General features: G+C 69.6%; 2 protein-coding genes across 2 annotated transcripts; one reads left to right on the plus strand and one right to left on the minus strand.

The window, feature by feature from the left end:
* The first annotated feature begins 761 nt into the window (after window positions 1–761).
* On the plus strand, window positions 762–10,005 carry LOC125351593 (DNA (cytosine-5)-methyltransferase 3-like). The gene is made up of 12 exons (XM_048346454.1): window positions 762–840; window positions 1,534–1,623; window positions 1,808–1,852; window positions 2,780–2,859; window positions 2,948–3,060; window positions 3,316–3,487; window positions 4,772–4,859; window positions 5,204–5,295; window positions 6,104–6,179; window positions 6,811–6,950; window positions 9,064–9,149; window positions 9,831–10,005. The coding sequence occupies exons 1-12, from the start codon at window positions 762–764 to the stop codon at window positions 10,003–10,005; spliced, it is 1,236 nt and encodes a 411-aa protein (XP_048202411.1).
* A 1,963-nt stretch (window positions 10,006–11,968) lies between these two features.
* On the minus strand, window positions 11,969–13,051 carry LOC125351594 (multifunctional methyltransferase subunit TRM112-like protein). Its single transcript, XM_048346455.1, has 2 exons — window positions 13,010–13,051; window positions 11,969–12,444 (listed from the first exon to the last, which is right to left on the minus strand). Exons 1-2 carry the CDS (start codon window positions 13,049–13,051, stop codon window positions 12,067–12,069), a joined length of 420 nt encoding a protein of 139 aa, XP_048202412.1. The 3' UTR covers window positions 11,969–12,066.
* Window positions 13,052–16,419: the final 3,368 nt, after the last annotated feature.

The following is a 16,419-nucleotide window of genomic DNA, read 5'->3' on the forward strand; positions in this document are numbered from 1 at the left end:
TCTTCTCTTCCTTTTTAAACGTGCTGATACTTGGGTTTGAGCTCAGTGACTCACGGTCTGGCCGGGCTTTTTCAATCCAGGCTGGTTCTCTACCACGTGAACCACGCTTCTACTTCCAGCCTGGAGCTGGTTCCTTGGAGGTAAGCGTCGCGTGGACTTTTCTGGCAGGGCTGGCTTCGCGCTGCGGTCCTCAGGAGCTCCTGTGCCCAGCTGACTCCTGAACCGGGGAGATGGAAAACCTAACCCAGACAGGAAAGCGCAAGCCGCCCCTGGGGTGCCCCCCCCAGCCCTCCGCCCTGGCCCGTGACTTCCCCCCTCCCCACTTCCACCCTGCTGCCCAGTGAGGCCTTGGCTCCTTGCCCCAAACTCCACCCTGAAAGCCCCCCCCCTTCCCAACTCCTAACCTACCCTGGGAGCTGACCCCCATTTCCTCCTGCCCGGCCACCCCCACCCCAGCCCCCAGCTCCCCAACCCCGCCCCCACAACCTCCGCCCCCTCCACCTCCGCCCCCTCCATGACCTGAACCCCCCTCCCACGCACTGATCCCCCAAGCTCCGCCCCCAAGCTCCGCCACACCTCCACCCACGTCATTGGTAACCTGGGCCCCCCCTTCTGGCTCCTGCCCTGCCCCCTCATCCTTTCCCCTCCTCCCCCAATTCCCCAGGAGCGCACCCCTCATCGAGGCTGCCCCTCACCCACACCCTAGTGCCCCCCGGGACCCCTGCCCTGCCAGCGGTGAGCTGGCCAGCAGCCCCTCCGCCATGGCCCTCTCCTCCCCTCGGAAGCCCGGCCTGGAGGGCCCGGACAGCTCCAGCCCTGACGCCGGGGCTGGCCGCGTGGGTATGAAGCGAAGGCCACAGGCCGCCCTCCGCCTCGCCCGCCGCCTCGTGGGTCTTTGGTGGTGGTGGGGCTTGAGTTCAGGGCCTGTGCCTGCGCTGTCCTGGGCCCCACCACACGAGCCACAGCTCCACGCTCAGATTCCTGGTGGCTCATTGGGGATAAGGGTCACACAGCCTCTCCTGCCCAGGCTGGCTTTGAACCTGGGTCCTCAGATCTCAGCCGCCTGAGTAGCTAAGAAGACAGGCGTGAGCCACCGGTGCCCATCCTTGTCCCTGTCCTCCTCCTCCCCCCCTTCTCCTCTCCCCCTCCTCCCCCCTCCTCCTCCTCCTCCTCCCCCTCCTCCCCCCTCCTCCTCCCCCCCCTCCTCCTCCTCCCCCGCAGGCATGGGGCACCGTGAGAGGTGGGCTGGGTCCCTCCGGGGTCCCCGTGCAGGTGCAGAGGAAGGGGGGGCACAGCAGGCTCCAGCCCCTTGGCCTCTCAGGAGGCGGCGGCCTCTGACCCCACGGCAAGCCGGGCCTCCTGCAGGGGACCCCGGGAGCCCCTCTAGAGCGGGTGCTGGCTGCAGTTCTGGGGGGCGGGGAGGGCCGGGGCAGGGCGGCCGCGGGTCCCCTCACCCCCACGCTGAGCTCCCAGCGCTGACCGCGGCCCGTCTCCTCCCGCGTGCATGTCTGCGTCCCGGGGTGCCCGCCCCAGCCCTGGGCCCCGACGCCGAGGACAACATGGACGTCATCCTGGTGGGCTCCACAGAGGTGCTGTGCCCCCCTCCCCGCCCGCCAGGCAGAGGTGAGCCCCCGCCGCAGAGCCCCCCGGGCACCCGCCCACCACGTCTGGAACACTCTCCCACTGTGCCGAGGGCGGGGGACCCCAGGGGATGAGGGGGGGACTCCGGAGACCCCCGAGGACGCCCCGCGTGGCCACGCGCACAGCAGAGGCGGGGAAGGCAGGCTGCTCCTCGCTTCCCTTCCAGACCTCATCGCCTACGAGGTCACCGTGAACCAGCGGGACATCGAAGGTGCGTCCCACCACGCACGCGCGCCCCTGCACTGCCCCGGGGGGGGGCGCCCGTGCCCCAGCAAGGCTTTCTTGCCGGTCATCCTCGCGCGGGGCTCACCTCCGGCCCGCGCCCGCCCCCCACCTGCCTGTATGGGGGTTCTATCACAGTGTGTGGGGGGGGGGGACGTGTGTGTCACGGGACCTCCCTCCACGGAGACGGAATTTCAGGCTCTTCTGCCCAGGCAGGCCTGGAACCCTGGCCCCTCCAGCCCAACCTCCCACGTAGCTGGGGTCGGGGTGCGGGTCACCACGCCCCTCGGTGGGCCAGCGCGCAGGTGTGCCCCATGCACCGCCCTCTGCCCGCCTCCCGAGGGGCGGGGGTGACAGCGGGGCCACCAGGCCCAGGGGCTTGTTAACAAGTGTATCCGCAGTATCGGTGCCACAACCTAATTTTCAACTAGAGGACCCTCCAGAGCAAACGGGGATCCATCCATTCACTCCAGACTCCTCCGCCACCTCCCTTCTTTCAATCCTAACAAAACCTCTTTCAGATTTGTCCCCTCCCCCTCTCCCCCCTCCCCCTCACTCTCTCTCCCTTCCCCTTCTCCCACCGCCCCCCTCTCCCCGGCTTCGCCTCTTCTGGATTCCTTGCACCAACACGCATCGAGATTAGCTCGCCGAGGCCCAGCAGGCGTGTCGGTGGGGCTGTGAGAGGGTGAGCCCATGGATTGCAGGAGTCTTTAGCCATTTTTGCACTGAACGTTCTAGCCAGAGGCTGGACCCGCCCTCCTCTGGGGTCCTCTTCTGGGGTCCTCTTCTGGGGGCCTCCCCCATGGCGCCCCCATCTTGAGGTCCGCCAGGCACGTTCGGTGCTCTGGCTAATGACGCCCAGGGTTTTCCCCCTTCGAGGTTAGAAGAGCACCTTGCTCCCGCGCCTTCTCTCTAGACATCTGCCTCTGCTGTGGAAGCTTCCAGGTGCACACACAGCACCCCCTCTTTGAGGGAGGGATGTGTGCCCCGTGCAAGGTAAGCAGCAAGGAAGGGTGGGGTTCCCCTAAGCCCGGGGTGGGGGGGGGGCAGGGAAGACCCAGGGCTCCCTCCTCTCCTGGCCCAGGACAAGTTCCTCGAGACCCTCTTCCAGTACGACAACGACGGCTACCAGGGCTTCTGCTCCATCTGCGGCTCGGGGGACACGCTGCTCATCTGCGAGAGCCCCGACTGTACACGGTGAGGCCCCCGCCCCGCGCCCCGGCCCCCGGCCTCTCCCCGTCCTCCTCGGACCCCTCTTCTTCTGACTGGGCAGAGGCTGTCAGAGGCCCCACCTCTGCCATGTTTCTTTTAGCATCAGCCAAGACACCGCCAACGCCCCCCCCTCCTGGTGGCCCGGAGGGCAGCGGAGGGGGCGCGGTCCCCCCCCCCTGCAGTGGCTGCGTCCCCTGGGAGGCGGCGTGGCGGCCACCGCGGCTTTCTGTGTGGCTGCAGGTGCTACTGCTTCGAGTGCGTGGACGTCCTGGTGTCCCCCGGGACCGCGGAGCGGGTGCAGGCCATGAGCCTCTGGGTGTGCTTCCTGTGCCTGCCCTTCTCCAGCAGCGGGCTGCTGCACAGGAGGAGGAAGTGGCGCGCTCAGCTGAAGGCCTTCCAGGACCGCGAGGCGGTAAGGACCGGCCGAGGGCGCCCAGGCCCGGGGCTCCTCCTCTCCTCGAGAAGCACCTGCCGCCGCAGCCAGGGCTTCCGACGACGCCTTCCCGTCGTCCCCTTGGGAAGGAGACACCGCTAGATGGCCCGTTTCTTAAGAGCGGTTGCCACGCCCCGGTGGCGCACGCCGTAACCCCGGCGAATCGGCAGGCTGAGATCTGTGGATCGTGGTTTGAAGCCAGTCTAGGCGGCAAAGTCCACGAGACTCGGATCTCCAACGAGCCCCCAAAAAGCCAGAAGGAGAGCTATGTCGGGGCCCTAGCCTTGAGTAAAAAAGCTAAGGCACAACACCCAGGTCCGGAGTTCAAGCCCCAGTACCAACACATACAAAAACGTCGTAGCCCGGGATCTGCTTCTTCTAGGCCGATTGTCCCGGGGGTGGGGTGCCTGGGGGAACCGGCCGGGCGGTTCTCAGCGGACGGAGAAGGACTTGGGAGTCCAGCAGCAGTGCCAGTGTTGGCCGCGCCTTCCGCGTTCACCCGGAGGGTGAGGGCCAGAGCCCGGGAGCCAGGCGGGTTCTGAGCCCCCTGAGCGCGCAGCAGGGTGGACTGTCCCTAGCAGACACGTCCAGGCCCAGCCAGGAGCCCGGGATTGAGACGGGCCGCTCTCGAGCGGAGATCGCTGGCCTTCAGGGGAAGGACGGGGACCTGGGATCGAGGTAGAGGGGGTGAGCGTGTGCCATGGGGGCGGGAGGGGGTGGTGGCGTGCCCAAGGGTTACCGCCTTCCCCGGGGACTGGGAGAGGCCAGGGGCGAGCTGTCCTGCAAGCTTCAGCCCGCGCGGCTGGGACCCCGAGTGCAGATGTCAGACTTGGGGCCGGGCGGGGGGGCGGTGCGGGTTCGCCGGCCCGGCCTGCGGTTGAGTCGTCGCGGCGGCCAGCAGGGGGCAGAGCTGAGCCGTGAGCGGAAGCTGCCCCCCAGCTCCTCTGGCCCAGCAGGATGCCTGTGGCCAGAAGCAGGAAAGGGGGGGAGGGGGGGTGCACTGCTGGGGTCAGTGCTGGGGGTGGCAGCATTGGAGGCCCAGGCCACCTGCCCACCTGGCTCCCCGGCCCCCTGGGAGTCCATCCAGCAGTGATCTCGAGCTCTGTGACGGGGGAGCCGGCGTGGCGGCCCTCCCGTGGTGTCCTCCTGTGGCGGTCCTCCCGTGGCGGCCCTCCCGTGGCAGCCCTCCCGTGGTGTCCCTCCCGTGGCATCCCTCCCCTGGCGGTCCTCCCTTAGCTCCCCCTCGCGCCTCCTCCCTCCCAGGTGAACTCCCTGGAGGTCTACGAAACGGTGCCGGCGTGGAGGCGGGCGCCGCTGCGCGTGCTGTCCCTCTTTGGGAACATTAAGAAAGGTGAGGGCCACCGCGTTCCCGGCCGCGTGGGGTGGGGGGAGCCAAGGGCACCGTCGCCGCCCGCACCCCACTTCTCAGCACCGGGCCCGGGGCCTTGGGCGGGAGCTTCCCCCTGGAGAAATCCGGCCTGAGCCGGCGGGGGGCGGCCTGGCCCGGCTCCGCCTGGCGCGGCGCCCCAAGTACAGTGGGCGGGTTTGGCTGGTGACGGCGACGTCTGTGCCCCGGGGGCCTCGTCACCAGAAAAATGAGGTTTGCGGGCCCAGGGCGGGCGTCTCCGTGGCCTCGGCCTTCCCGACACCCGGAAGGTCAGCGCCACAGCGCCGGGCCTGCCGTCTGTCCCTCAGAGCTCGCCAGCCTGGGCTTCTGGGAGCTGGGCTCCGCTTCCGGGGCGGGGCTGACGCACCTGGACGACGTCACCGACGTAGTGCGGAGAGAGGTGGGCACCGCGGGCGTGGCATTCGGCCCGTGCCCCAGCGGGCGCGAGATCCCCGGGGCGGAGGTGGGCGGGGCCCGGGGGGCGGCTTCTATGTCAGAGCAACCCCGGCTGGAGCAGTCGCCCCCAGTCGCCCCCAGCACCGCCTGCACCCCAAGTCTGCTCAGGCGGGGCCGGCTACCTGCCTGGCAAGGAGTGACTGGTTGGGCTGTGGGACCATGGCGTTGTTTATGCTGGGCAGGCCGTGTTTACCCCACCGCCTGCTGTTTCCCATAATCCTTCGGGGCGGGGGGTGGGGGCTCCCCCGCGATTACACCCTGGGGCTGGTCCTTTAAGAGACGGCACAGGTTCTCAGCTGGGCAGGCACCGGGGGTCCACGCTCGGAATCCTAGCTACTTAGGAGGCTGAGGCCTGGGGAGACTGGTTCAAAGCCAGCCTGGGCAGGAAAAGAAAAAAATCTCCCAAGACTCCATCTTTAGCTAAGCAGCAAAACGCCACAAGTGGAAGTGTGGTTCAGGTGCTAGAGCCCCAGCCTTGAGTGACAAAGCTGAAGAAGAGCCTGAGGCCACAGGTTCAAGCCCCAGCGCGCACGCGCGCACAGTGCTCTCCAAGCACCCTCTCCCCCGTCGTCCTGCGCCTGTCCCTGACACCCAGGGGTGACTGAGAATGGCTGTCTTCAAGTGGCCCACGGTGTCCACGGCCTCCAGGCCGAAGGCTATCGCGTGGGGCTGGCCACAGGCACCCCAGGTCAGGGGCGTCAGCCCCCCCCCCCCGCTGGCTGTCACATCGGCGGCTGTGTGCCCGCCCCTAGGTGGAGGAGTGGGGTCCCTTCGACCTGGTGTACGGCTCCACGCCACCCCGAGGCTACGAGGGCCACCGCTCTCCAGGTAAGAGGGCCGTGGCCCCCTCGCTCAGGGCCTCCTCCTGGCTCCGTCCCCCACGGCCCCTGCCACCCCCCGCCTCCACGCAGGGGAGAAGCTGCCGGGGGCCGGTGTGCGCTCTTCCGGGCTTGCAGCCAATTCTGCGGCTCAGCGTGTGTGTGGTGAGTGCGTGTCTGTGCCCCGTCACCAGTGACACCGAGGACGCCTGTCACCCCAGCCCCCTGGCCCCCTCCCCCCGCCCGGCCTCTGGAGGTGGCTGGCCTGCTCTGGAACCTTCTCCAGAGGCTCCGGGAGCATAACCCACACTGCGCCTGGGCTGGCTTCCCGTCCCCACGGTCACTGCCCGTCCCCGCCCAACACTGGGGGCGGAGCTGCAGCAGTGGCCCCGCCGGGCCCCTGGGAGGCGATGGGTGGAGAGGGGGCTTCCGGTGCAGCCCTCCCTCCCTGGCTCGGGGCTGCTGGCCAGGCCCCTCCCGCGCCTGAGCGGCCCTCCCCCGCCCTCCCCCCCCACGCAGGCCCCTCCCGCGCCTGAGCGGCCCTCCCCCGGTCCGGCCCTTCCCCCAGCCCCCCTCCCCCCGGAGGCCCCCTCCTGCGCCTGAGCGGCCCTCCCACCCCCACCCACCCCACCCCCCCGCAGGCTGGTACCTGTTCCAGTTCCACCGGCTGCTGCAGTACGCGCGGCCCCCGCCCGGCAGCCCGCAGCCCTTCTTCTGGATGTTTGTGGACAGCCTGCTGCTGACCCCCGAAGACCAGGACGCAGCCACCCGCTTCCTGGAGGTGCGTGCAGGGCGTGGGGCGAGGACGGGAGCTCCGGAGGCCCGGCTTTCCGGGGAGACGCTGGGCTCCCCCCCCTGTCGCCCCCTCTTCCCGCCCCAGGCTGTCACCGCTGGGGGCCTGAGCTGCCCAGATGTACACAGGGCCACGGGGCCCTCCAGACACGGACTCCTCCCGGACGGGCTCAGAGGGCAGGGGAGGGGGCATCCCCCACCTCTTCCCGCCCCACCCTTCAGCCTGAGTAGCCCCCACGCCACACAGTGCACCGCGCAGTCCCTGACACGCCTGTGCACACAGCCCGCAGCCCGCTCGCGTGCCCGATGTGGGGGCCTCTGAACCGCGGCCGTCCACGTGGCCCCAGGGGCTGGCAGCCCGTCCCCTGGGGGCCAACAGGGGCCGCGTGACCCGGGACTGGGTGGTGAGTGAGGCCCGGTCACGGCTGCAGGGGGGGGGACACCCCGGGTCCTGGAGCCTGGCCCCACACGGAAGCAGGACGGTCGGGCAGTGCCACCGAGTGGCTCGAGCAAGCAGGAAGGGGGGCCCGCGCCTGGCCTCGGTGTTCTCAGGATCTGCACTGGATTTGGGATGGGCAGATGCGCCCCTCCACTCCAGACGTGAGATTTCTGGGTCAAAGGGTAAAGCCCTGGGATTCACCAACTGCCCTCTGGAGGGCGCCCTGCCGGAGGCGTGCGAGCGGGCCCGTCCAGCCGTGCCCCCGCGTGTGTGCGTGCGTGTGAGATCGTCCTAGTAACTGGTCCCCTGAGATCCCGGGCTCCATCCACCTGCTAGGGGCAACGTATCGCTCGTGGCTGAAGTACAGTCACCGAGGTCGTAAAGCTTTCCTTGAGCTGAGCAAAGCGGTCTCGCGTGCTCTCACTGTGCCCTGCCGTGGTCATTCCTCCCGACTAAAGGATCTACACGCTCAAAACGCTGATTTCAAGGAAGGCAAAGAGTTGGGATCGGCCGTGTAGACCGCACTACGTATCAAAAATCCACAACCGGCTGGGCGCCCTCGGCCCACGCCTGTAATCCCAGCCACCCGCGAGGCTGGGACCTGAGGATGGCTCGTTCAGTCCACGAGAGTCTCGTCTCCAGTTAACCCACAGAAAAAGCCCCACGTGGGGCTGGGGCTCAGGTGGTAAAGCGCTAGCCTTGAACAAAAACGCTCACGCCCCAGGAACAGCACCGGAACCAACCAGCAAACCAGCCGCTGCAGTGAGAAACCGTAGGCTGGAGGGAAAGACCCACGTGCCGTAGGCCAGCCCCGTGTGGGCAGACCAGAGGACCACAGACACCGGCTTCCGACGCGGAACGCGCGCGTCTGCGGGTCAGAAGCCGCACGGAAGGCGGCCTGCTGCCTGTAGCGCCTCACTCCAGCTGTGGAGGGGGGACGGCAGGCCCTTCTCCACTCCAGATGTGGAGGGGGGGACGGCAGGCCCTTCTCCACTCCAGCTGTGGAGGGGGGGACGGCAGGCCCTTCTCCACTCCAGATGTGGGGGGGGGGGACGGCAGGCCCTTCTCCACTCCAGCTGTGGGGGGGGGACGGCAGGCCCTTCTCCACTCCAGCTGTGGGGGGGGGGGGATGGCAGGTCCTTCTCCACTCCAGATGTGGGGGGGGGGACGGCAGGCCCTTCTCCACTCCAGATGTGTGGGGGGGACAGCAGGCCCTTCACTTCAGCTGTGGGGGGACAGCAGGCCTTCTCCACTGCCCCCCCTTGTGGTCCTCTCTAGGGCCCCTCCCCAGGGAGGAGGGGGTCACAGGAGGAGGTGACAGACGGCATGGGGAGGTGGACTCAGGTCACCTAAGAGCCGGTGTCAGGTTGGGTCTTGTCCCTCAGCGCCCTCTGCACCCCCCCATGGCGGGGTGGGGTGGGGTCCGCCTTCTGCACCCTCTTCCTTCTGGAGCCTTCTCAGAGGGCAGTGTCCAGCACGGTCCCCGGCCACGCCGCCCTCTCCGTGGGACAGAACCCGCCCTCCGCGGTGCAAGTGCACTCACGGGGATGGGGACGCCCTGTGCCGCGTGGGGGGGCCCCATCTCCTGACCTGGGGGATTAAGAAACCTACCTGCCAGGGGGGTGGACGGTGACCCAGTGACCGGCCTCCCTCTCCCCTGCAGACAGAGCCCGTCACCCTGCAAGACAGCCATGGCGGGGCCGTCCGGAGCGCAGTGCGCGTCTGGAGCAACATCCCGGCTGTGAGGAGGTGCGGCCGGGGCGGGGGGACGGGGGAGCGGGGGGCAGGCGGGGGGGCAGGGGGCAAGGGGCAGATGGGGGGGCAGAGGGGCAGGCGGGGGGCCAGGGGGCAGAGGGGCAAGCAGGCAGGGGGCCAGGGGAGCTTTCTGGCAGAGCCAAGCCGCTCTGACCAGCCGCAGTGGCCAGGGGCCACTAAGTCTGGCTTCTGGAAAGTTCCAGCCTTCTCTGGCCCCAGGTGGGGGGCTCACACACTTGCAGACCAGGGGCCCCGGCACCACACAGGACAGCCGAGTGCCGCGGGGCCTTGTCTGTGCCGGGACCCCGGCGCCCTGTGTCCCTGAGCGCCGCCCACGCTCAGCACTGCCCAGGGCCGCCGCGGGCTCTCGATGGCGCCGGGTGTCCACACCCGAGGGCCGCCGCGGGCTCTCGATGGCGCCGGGTGTCCACACCCCAGGGCCGCCGCGGGCTCTCGATGGCGCCGGGTGTCCACACCCGAGGGCCGCCGCGGGCTCTCGATGGCGCCGGGTGTCCACACCCCAGGGCCGCCGCGGGCTCTCGATGGCGCCGGGTGTCCACACCCCAGGGCCGCCGCGGGCTCTCGATGGCGCCGGGTGTCCACACCCCAGGGCCGCCGCGGGCTCGCCCCAGGTCTGAACCCGGGAGTGGATGACGAGCCGCCCTGTCCCGACAGCAAGCACGAGGCCCTGGCCCCGGAGGCGGAGCTGGCCCTGCTGGCCGGGGCCGGCCCTGCGCGTGTGCTGGGGGCCAGGCCCCCGTCCCCCGCGGCGCTGGTGAAGAACTGCTTCCTCCCGCTGCGGGAGTACTTCCGGTGCTGTCCTCGGAGCGCGCTTCCCCTCTACGAGTGAGCCCCGCGCCGGGAACGCGCGCTTCCCAGAACCCGGCGGCGTCCGTCCGTCCCGCCGCTCCCCGTCCGTCCCGCGGCCACTGCGCTTCCCGGCCGCTCTGCGGCCTCCGGGTTCCTCGTGGCTCTGCGGGCCGGCGTGGGGGCCCCTCCCGAGCCCTGGCTCGTGGAGGTGGGGGAGGGGGGTGGGGGGGAGGGCGGGGGGAGGGCGGGGGGGAGGGGGCGCCAGATCCCCACGCGGTGGTGTGTGCTGTACCGACGCTGGAAATACACTGGTCAGACACGCTTCCTCCGCGGTGCTCTGCTGTCTCCCGCGTGCCGTCCGTCCGTCTGTGGGGCGCGGGATGCGGATGCGGCCGACGCCCGGGGGGGCCGGGAGCCGCCCCTCCCCCGTGGCTGTCTGCGCGTGAGACGCCGCGGCGGGCGTCTGCGGGGGGCGGGGGGCGGGGGGTCACAGCCGCAGAGCCGGGCGGGCCCCCTCCGGGTCCCCTCACCCAGCCAGCCCGGCCCCCGGACCCCAGGGGCGCGGGGCGGTGCCCTCGGCTCGCCCTCGCTGGGGTGTGGGGCCCCCCCGGAGGTAGCAGAAGGAGGTGGGATTAGAACTGGGCCGGTGGAAATTCCTTAAAGAACTGGGAGGAGAGGAGGCCGCGCTGGGGCCCGCGGGGGGCGCGCTCTGGGGGCAGTGCTCGTGTCCGGGGCCGGGTCCGCAGGGCTGGGGCAGAGGCGGGGAGCCACGGGGGCCGCACGGAGCGGAGACGGACGCAGCCGGCGGCCAGCCCTCCCGGCTAGGCAAAGCTCTGCGCCGCCCCCCCCCCCCGGGAGGAGGTGACCGAGGACCAGGCCGGAGCCCGTGGCCACCGCGGACCACACGGGTGGAGAGCACACCACGCAGGGGAGCCGAGCCCGGGCGGCTGCCAGGCACGGGAGGCCACGCCACGAGCCCCACACGCGCGCCTGTCCGTCTCCTGTCGGTCAGCAGAGCGGACGGGGCCCAGAGCCGTGCTGAAAACACACGGAACGGCCCACGCCTCAGGAGTCTTTCAGTGTGTGTGTGTGTGCGTGTATGCGTGTGCACGCACAGCTGTGTGCACACCAGTCCCGGGGCTCTCAAACCCAGCGCCTGAGCACCGTCCCTGAGCTTGTTGGCCCCACTTGAGCCCCCGCTTCCCCTCTGGCTCTCTGGTGGTTACTTGGAGAGGAAATCTCTTGGGCTTTCCTGCCCTGGCTGGCTTCGGACCACAATCCTCAGATCACAGCCCCCCCGGCAGCGAGGCGCGGGCGTGAGCCACGGCACCCCGGAAACGCGGGACACTCAAGTCCAACGTACAATCCCCACCCGTGATCAGCTGTGATCAAATGACCGATGCCCCTCCCTGCAAAAAAGAAATCACCCCTGGCTGAAGGCCACCTCGCTGGCACAAAGGGCTTTGTGAATGAGGCCTCGTGAAGATGGGGAGAGCCCCCGAAACACCGAGGGGATCCCCACACGCAACCACAAACCGCCCAGAAGGGGAGACGCCCACAGGCGGGAGCCAGGACAGGCCGCAGCCAGGGCCCAGGCCGGCGCGCTGGGACTGCTCCGCCCCCGCCCCCCCCCCCCCCCCCCGAGGAAGCACGCGTAGACTGCCAGCCTTCCGGACGGTGAGGGAAGCAAAGGTGTGTTTTCTTCTTCTTTTGTCAGTCCCGGGGCTTGAACTCTGGGCCTGGGCGCTGTCCCTGAGCTCTTCAGCTCAAGGCGAGCGCTCTACCACATGAGCCACAGCATCACTTCTGGGTTTTTGGTGGTTCATTGGAGATAAGAGTCTCATGGATTTTCCTGCCTGGGCTGGCTTTGAACTCCGATCCTCGTATCTCAGCCACCCGAGTAGCTGGAGTTACAGGCGCGAGCCACAGGCACCTGCCTAGGTGGTTTTTTTTGTTTGTTTGTTTTTGAACCTTTAATAAGAAAAAAATATATACTATGGAGCTCAAGAAGTGTGTGTTCCGTGTGTTAATGGGTCAAGGTGGGGTCTCAACCAGTAAAAACGCAATATACATTGAAGAAAAGACACACTGCCACAGGATGTCACAACGCTGGCTGGCAAAGCGACGTCTCAGCTTCTTCATCATTCAGCAGCATGTCGGGGATCCCGCGGCTGATGGGGAACAGACGCCCAGACTCTGGGCATGGCAGGGTGCCCTCCAGAACGTCCACCTCCAGGAACACGTGGTGCATCTTCCTCAGAAAGGCCTCCGGGCGCTCATACCCCCCCACCGGCTCGGTGGGGCCCTCGTCCAGCTGCAACGTGCCGGCCACCTTGGACTCCACCGGGCTGACGCGAACCTCGGTGGCCCGGAGGCGCAGGGGGAAGCCGCGGGGCCCCACCCCCCGCGCGTGCGCGGTCAGGAGATTGTGAGTGGAGTTTCGTGCTGCTCTCCCAGCTTGCCAGGCCGGAACCGGAAGCTAGGTGTGTTTTCTTATAAGTACCGCGCGCTAACCGAGGGCGCCGCTGGAGCTCCAAGGTGTGTTTGCTCAAGACACCGAGCCTGGGGCAATTACAGTAACCCCAGGAAGCGGCCTGATCCCCGCCACAGGCGGAGAATGCAGGCCACGCGCGAGGCCCGCGGCCCGCGGCCCCCAGTGCGCGGGGCAGGCCCGGGGTGCGCGGTCGACGCCTCCCGCGTGGAGCGCCTCTCGCACTCAGCGCCGTGAGCCTCCCTTGAGCCACAGCTCCGTCTGGGTTTTTGCTGGCTGGCTGGAGATAAGAACCTCACAGGCTTTTCTGCCCAAACTGGCTTCACCCCGTGATTCTCGGGCCTTCGCCTCCGGGGTAGCCAGGGTTACGGGGCGAGCCCCTGGCGCCCGTCCTAAGGGCTGGCAGGACTGGGTCCTCCTACCTGCCACTCGATCTCTGCTGGCTGAGTAACAACCCCCCCCCCCCCTGCACCTCAGTGCTTGGCCCGGCTCCCAGCCTTCTGCCTCCAGGAAGGAAGGCCAGGGCCTGCCACAGTTGGGGGGGGGGACGCACCCCTCCTGCCGGCTCTCTGGGGACCACGGGGGGGGGTGTCATCGTGCTCCAGCCCCGCGGGGACACTCAGCCTCCCCCCTCCTCCCCACCTCACTCCCCCCTCCCCACTGCGGGAGGGAGAAGGCGCCCTGTGGCAGCCGGGGCCTGATGGGGCGGGTAGAGTGGGGGAGCCCCAGCAGGCGGCCTCTGACCCAGGCCCGAGGGCTGCGCACCTGCTCGGAAGCAGAGGGCGAGTCGCACAGGCTCGGGAAGTGAAGCCCTGGGTTCTCCCGGCCTCTGTGGCCGCACTGGGGGCTTGAACTCCGGGCCAGGCCGCTCTCCGCAGCTTTTTGGCTCTACTACTTGAACCGCAGCTCCACTTCCTGCTTTCCCGGCTATTTGGAGTTAGAAATCAAGCTTAGAATCTCTTGCCCGGTGCCCCACCCCTGATCCCGGGTCTCAGCCTCCGGTGCGGCGGGATTACAGAGGTGCCCTACCTTTTCCAGTGCAGACCCTGGGGAGTGGTGGCGCTAGGCTGGGGGTGGGAAGGGGGGCCAGGGTGTGCGGTAGTGGAGCCTCCTGCCGTCCCTGCTCACCTGGTCCTGGTTCTTCTGACCAGAGAGACTCCAGACCCCCGACGCCGGGCCTGAGTGCTTCGGAACCGGCCTCCTCCCGGGAAGCCGGCCGGGCCCAGGCTCCGGGAAGCCGGAAGCGCACGGTGAGGCGCCTAGGCCTCACCTGACAGCACCGGGGAGCAGCATCACCCCCAGCCCGCCCGGCCTCGGCTTCCCCGCCCCGAAACAGGCGGACCCCGCCTGCCCAGAGGGCGGAGCCGGGCACTCCGTGGGAAGTCAGCGCCGGCCTCCGCCCCGCCTCCGTCTGGGGGCGGTCACGGGAGGCCGGGCCGAGGGCGGGGACCGGGCCGCACCGCTGGCCGGGCTGGGCGCCCTCGGACCCCGGGGCGCAGTCGGAGCGGGCAGGGCTGGGCGCCCTCGGAGCCCGGGGCGCAGTCGGAGCGAGCCGGGATCCGCGCCCTCGGAGCCGGGCTGGGCGCCCTCGGAGCCCGGGGCGCAGTCGGAGCGGGCAGGGCTGGGCGCCCTCGGAGCCCGGGGCGCAGTCGGAGCGAGCCGGGATCCGCGCCCTCGGAGCCGGGCTGGGCGCCCTCGGAGCCCGGGGCGCAGTCGGAGCGGGCTGGGCTGGGCGCCCTTGGAGCCGGGCTGGGCGCCCTCGGAGCCCGGGGCGCCGTCGGAGCGAGCGGGGATCCGCGCCCTCGGAGCCGGGGCGCCCTCGGAGCCCGGGGCGCAGTCGGAGCGAGCGGGGATCCGCGCCCTCGGAGCCGGGCTGGGCGCCCTCGGAGCCGGGGCGCCCTCGGAGCGGGCCGGGCTGGGCGCCCTCGGAGCCGGGGCGCCCTCGGAGCGGGCCGGGCTGGGCGCCCTCGGAGCCGGCCGGAATCCGCTCCGAGTCTGGCGGCCCCGGGTCCCCACGGCCCCGGTGCCCTCGATCTGGATCGCGGCAGCCTCGGGCCTCCGCGCCCCAGGGCCCCCCGACCCCGGCGCCCACCATGCCGCTGAGGTGAGCGGTCCGCGGGGTGGCTGGGGGGGGGGGGGGACCTGGGGCGGGCCGGGGCGACCGCGGCACCGGCGAGTTCCGCTTCCCCGGGGCGGGCAGAGCCCGGGCGCGGACGGCAGGGGGCGGCGCGGGGCGCGGGCGCCCGGGGCGGGAGGGAGGGAGCCGCGGTGGAGGCCGAGCTCCCACGCCGCGGACGCCGGGCCCCGCCACCGCCCTTCTCCCCGAACCCGGCTGATTTCCCGGAAGAAAGGGTAGGACCGGCCTGGCGGCCTCCGGGCTCCGCGGGAAGCTGGCAGCACAGGTGCCCCGCCGGCAGGGGCTGGAGGTGAGGGGCGCCGGAGGGCACCCCATTCTGGAGACTTCCACCTCTGTGGGAGTTGCAGAAACGGGTTTGTGCTGCGAGGCGAGGGGCGTGGGGCTCTGGAGAGCTCTCCCCCTGGGGCGATGCCGGGGTGGCCTGGGCCGGGAGGGCGTGGCCGGGGTGCACCCCGTGAAGAGAGGAAAGATGCCAGGGGCTTTGGCGGCTGTGAGGGGTCCCGGTTCTGGGGCATCTGAAACGTGGGACTTCCGGAGGCCTGTCACCTCCCCTGCCTGGCGCTGCTGCTGATGGGTGGCCCCGAAGGCATGTCTCTCCCGGCCCGGGCTCCGTGCCAGGCCCCGCCCTGTCCCCGGCCCGGGCTCCGTCCCCGGCTCCCCGGCCCCACCAGGGCCAGGCCTGCCGCCTTCCACATCACCTCTGCTCCTTGGGTCTGGGACTTGCCGGGGGACAGGGAGGAATGGTCCCAGCTCAGCCTGCCCCCCGGACTCTGTGGAGAAGGGGCCGGCCAGAAGTCCACCCACCTGGGGGCGAGTCTCAAAGAGGTGCCCTCTCACCCACCGCCTGTTCTTGTTTGTTTTTAGTCCTGGCCTGTTCTTACTGCTGCTCAGTGGCCTGCAAGCGGGTGAGTTTGGGGTGCTTAAATAGGGGGAGGTGGACCCAGCTCTGGCTGAACTTCCAGACCTCTTTGCTGCTGCTCTGGGGGAGCCGCACAGGCAGGTCCCCGCTGGAGACCTCAGCACAGGCCTTCCTGGCCTTCCCAGTCCCCCTTAGAGAAAGCTGGGGCCCACTGGTGGGCTGGTGTGCAGGGCTGGTTAAGTGCTCCAAGCTGAAGAACTGTGGCCCCCTGGTCCCCTACTCCTTGGCCCCTGGTCTCCTGGCCCCCTGGCCTCCTGGTCTCCTAGCTCCCTGGTCTCCTGGCCCCGTGGTCTCCTGGCCCCCTGGCCCCAGCCAGTCCCACAAAGCTCTGAAAAACGCTAAGTTTCCGGAAGAGGCAGGAACAGCACCGCAGCAGAGGCCTGGCCGCGCCTTCCAGCACAGAGGGTGGCGGCATCAAGTGGCCGTAACATCGTTCACGTTCGCCGGGCGCCGGCGGCTGGCGCCTGTGACCCCAGCTACTCAGGAGGCTGAGCTCCAAGGGGCACGGTCTGGAGCCTGCGGGGGCTGGGAAGGCCCAGCGAGACCCTTCCCTCCAACCGACCACCGGAAAAGCAGAAGTGGAGCAGTGGTTCGAAGCGGTAGGGTGCCCGCTCAGGGACAGTGCCCAGATCCTGAGTTCAAGCCCCACAGCCAGCGACAAAGAAAAGCGAATGTATTTTTTTTTTTAAAAACCATGCAAACAGCAAGCTAAGGTCCCGTGCCAGCGCCTCCCTGCCTGCGCCTGGCCGGCGTCTGCGTTCGGCAGGGAGGGCAGGCGAGGCGGTGAGCTGGCCGAGGACCCCCCCACCGCCCTTGTACTTCTGGGGTGTCTCCTCCTCTTCCGTGTTAACGGATCGGGGCTGGCGCTCGAGTCTCGTGAGGGCGGAAGCCCCGCGGCCTCGGCGCC

The sequence above is a fragment of the Perognathus longimembris genome, chromosome 5 (assembly GCF_023159225.1).
Source record: "Perognathus longimembris pacificus isolate PPM17 chromosome 5, ASM2315922v1, whole genome shotgun sequence".
NCBI lineage: Eukaryota > Metazoa > Chordata > Mammalia > Rodentia > Heteromyidae > Perognathus > Perognathus longimembris.

What these genes read in the sequence shown, in the direction of transcription:
- LOC125351593 (XM_048346454.1), top strand. Translation starts at nt 762, where the DNA reads ATGGCCCTCTCCTCCCCTCGGAAGCCCGGCCTGGAGGGCCCGGACAGC. An exon ending in CCGACGTAGTGCGGAGAGAG is followed by an intron (nt 5,296 to 6,103) that starts GTGGGCACCGCG and finishes GCCCGCCCCTAG; the next exon opens with GTGGAGGAGTGGGGTCCCTT. An exon ending in AACATCCCGGCTGTGAGGAG is followed by an intron (nt 9,150 to 9,830) that starts GTGCGGCCGGGG and finishes CTGTCCCGACAG; the next exon opens with CAAGCACGAGGCCCTGGCCC.
- LOC125351594 (XM_048346455.1), bottom strand. Translation starts at nt 13,051, where the DNA reads ATGACACCCCCCCCCGTGGTCCCCAGAGAGCCGGCAGGAGGG. An exon ending in CCAGAGAGCCGGCAGGAGGG is followed by an intron (nt 12,445 to 13,009) that starts GTGCGTCCCCCC and finishes AAACACACCTAG; the next exon opens with CTTCCGGTTCCGGCCTGGCA.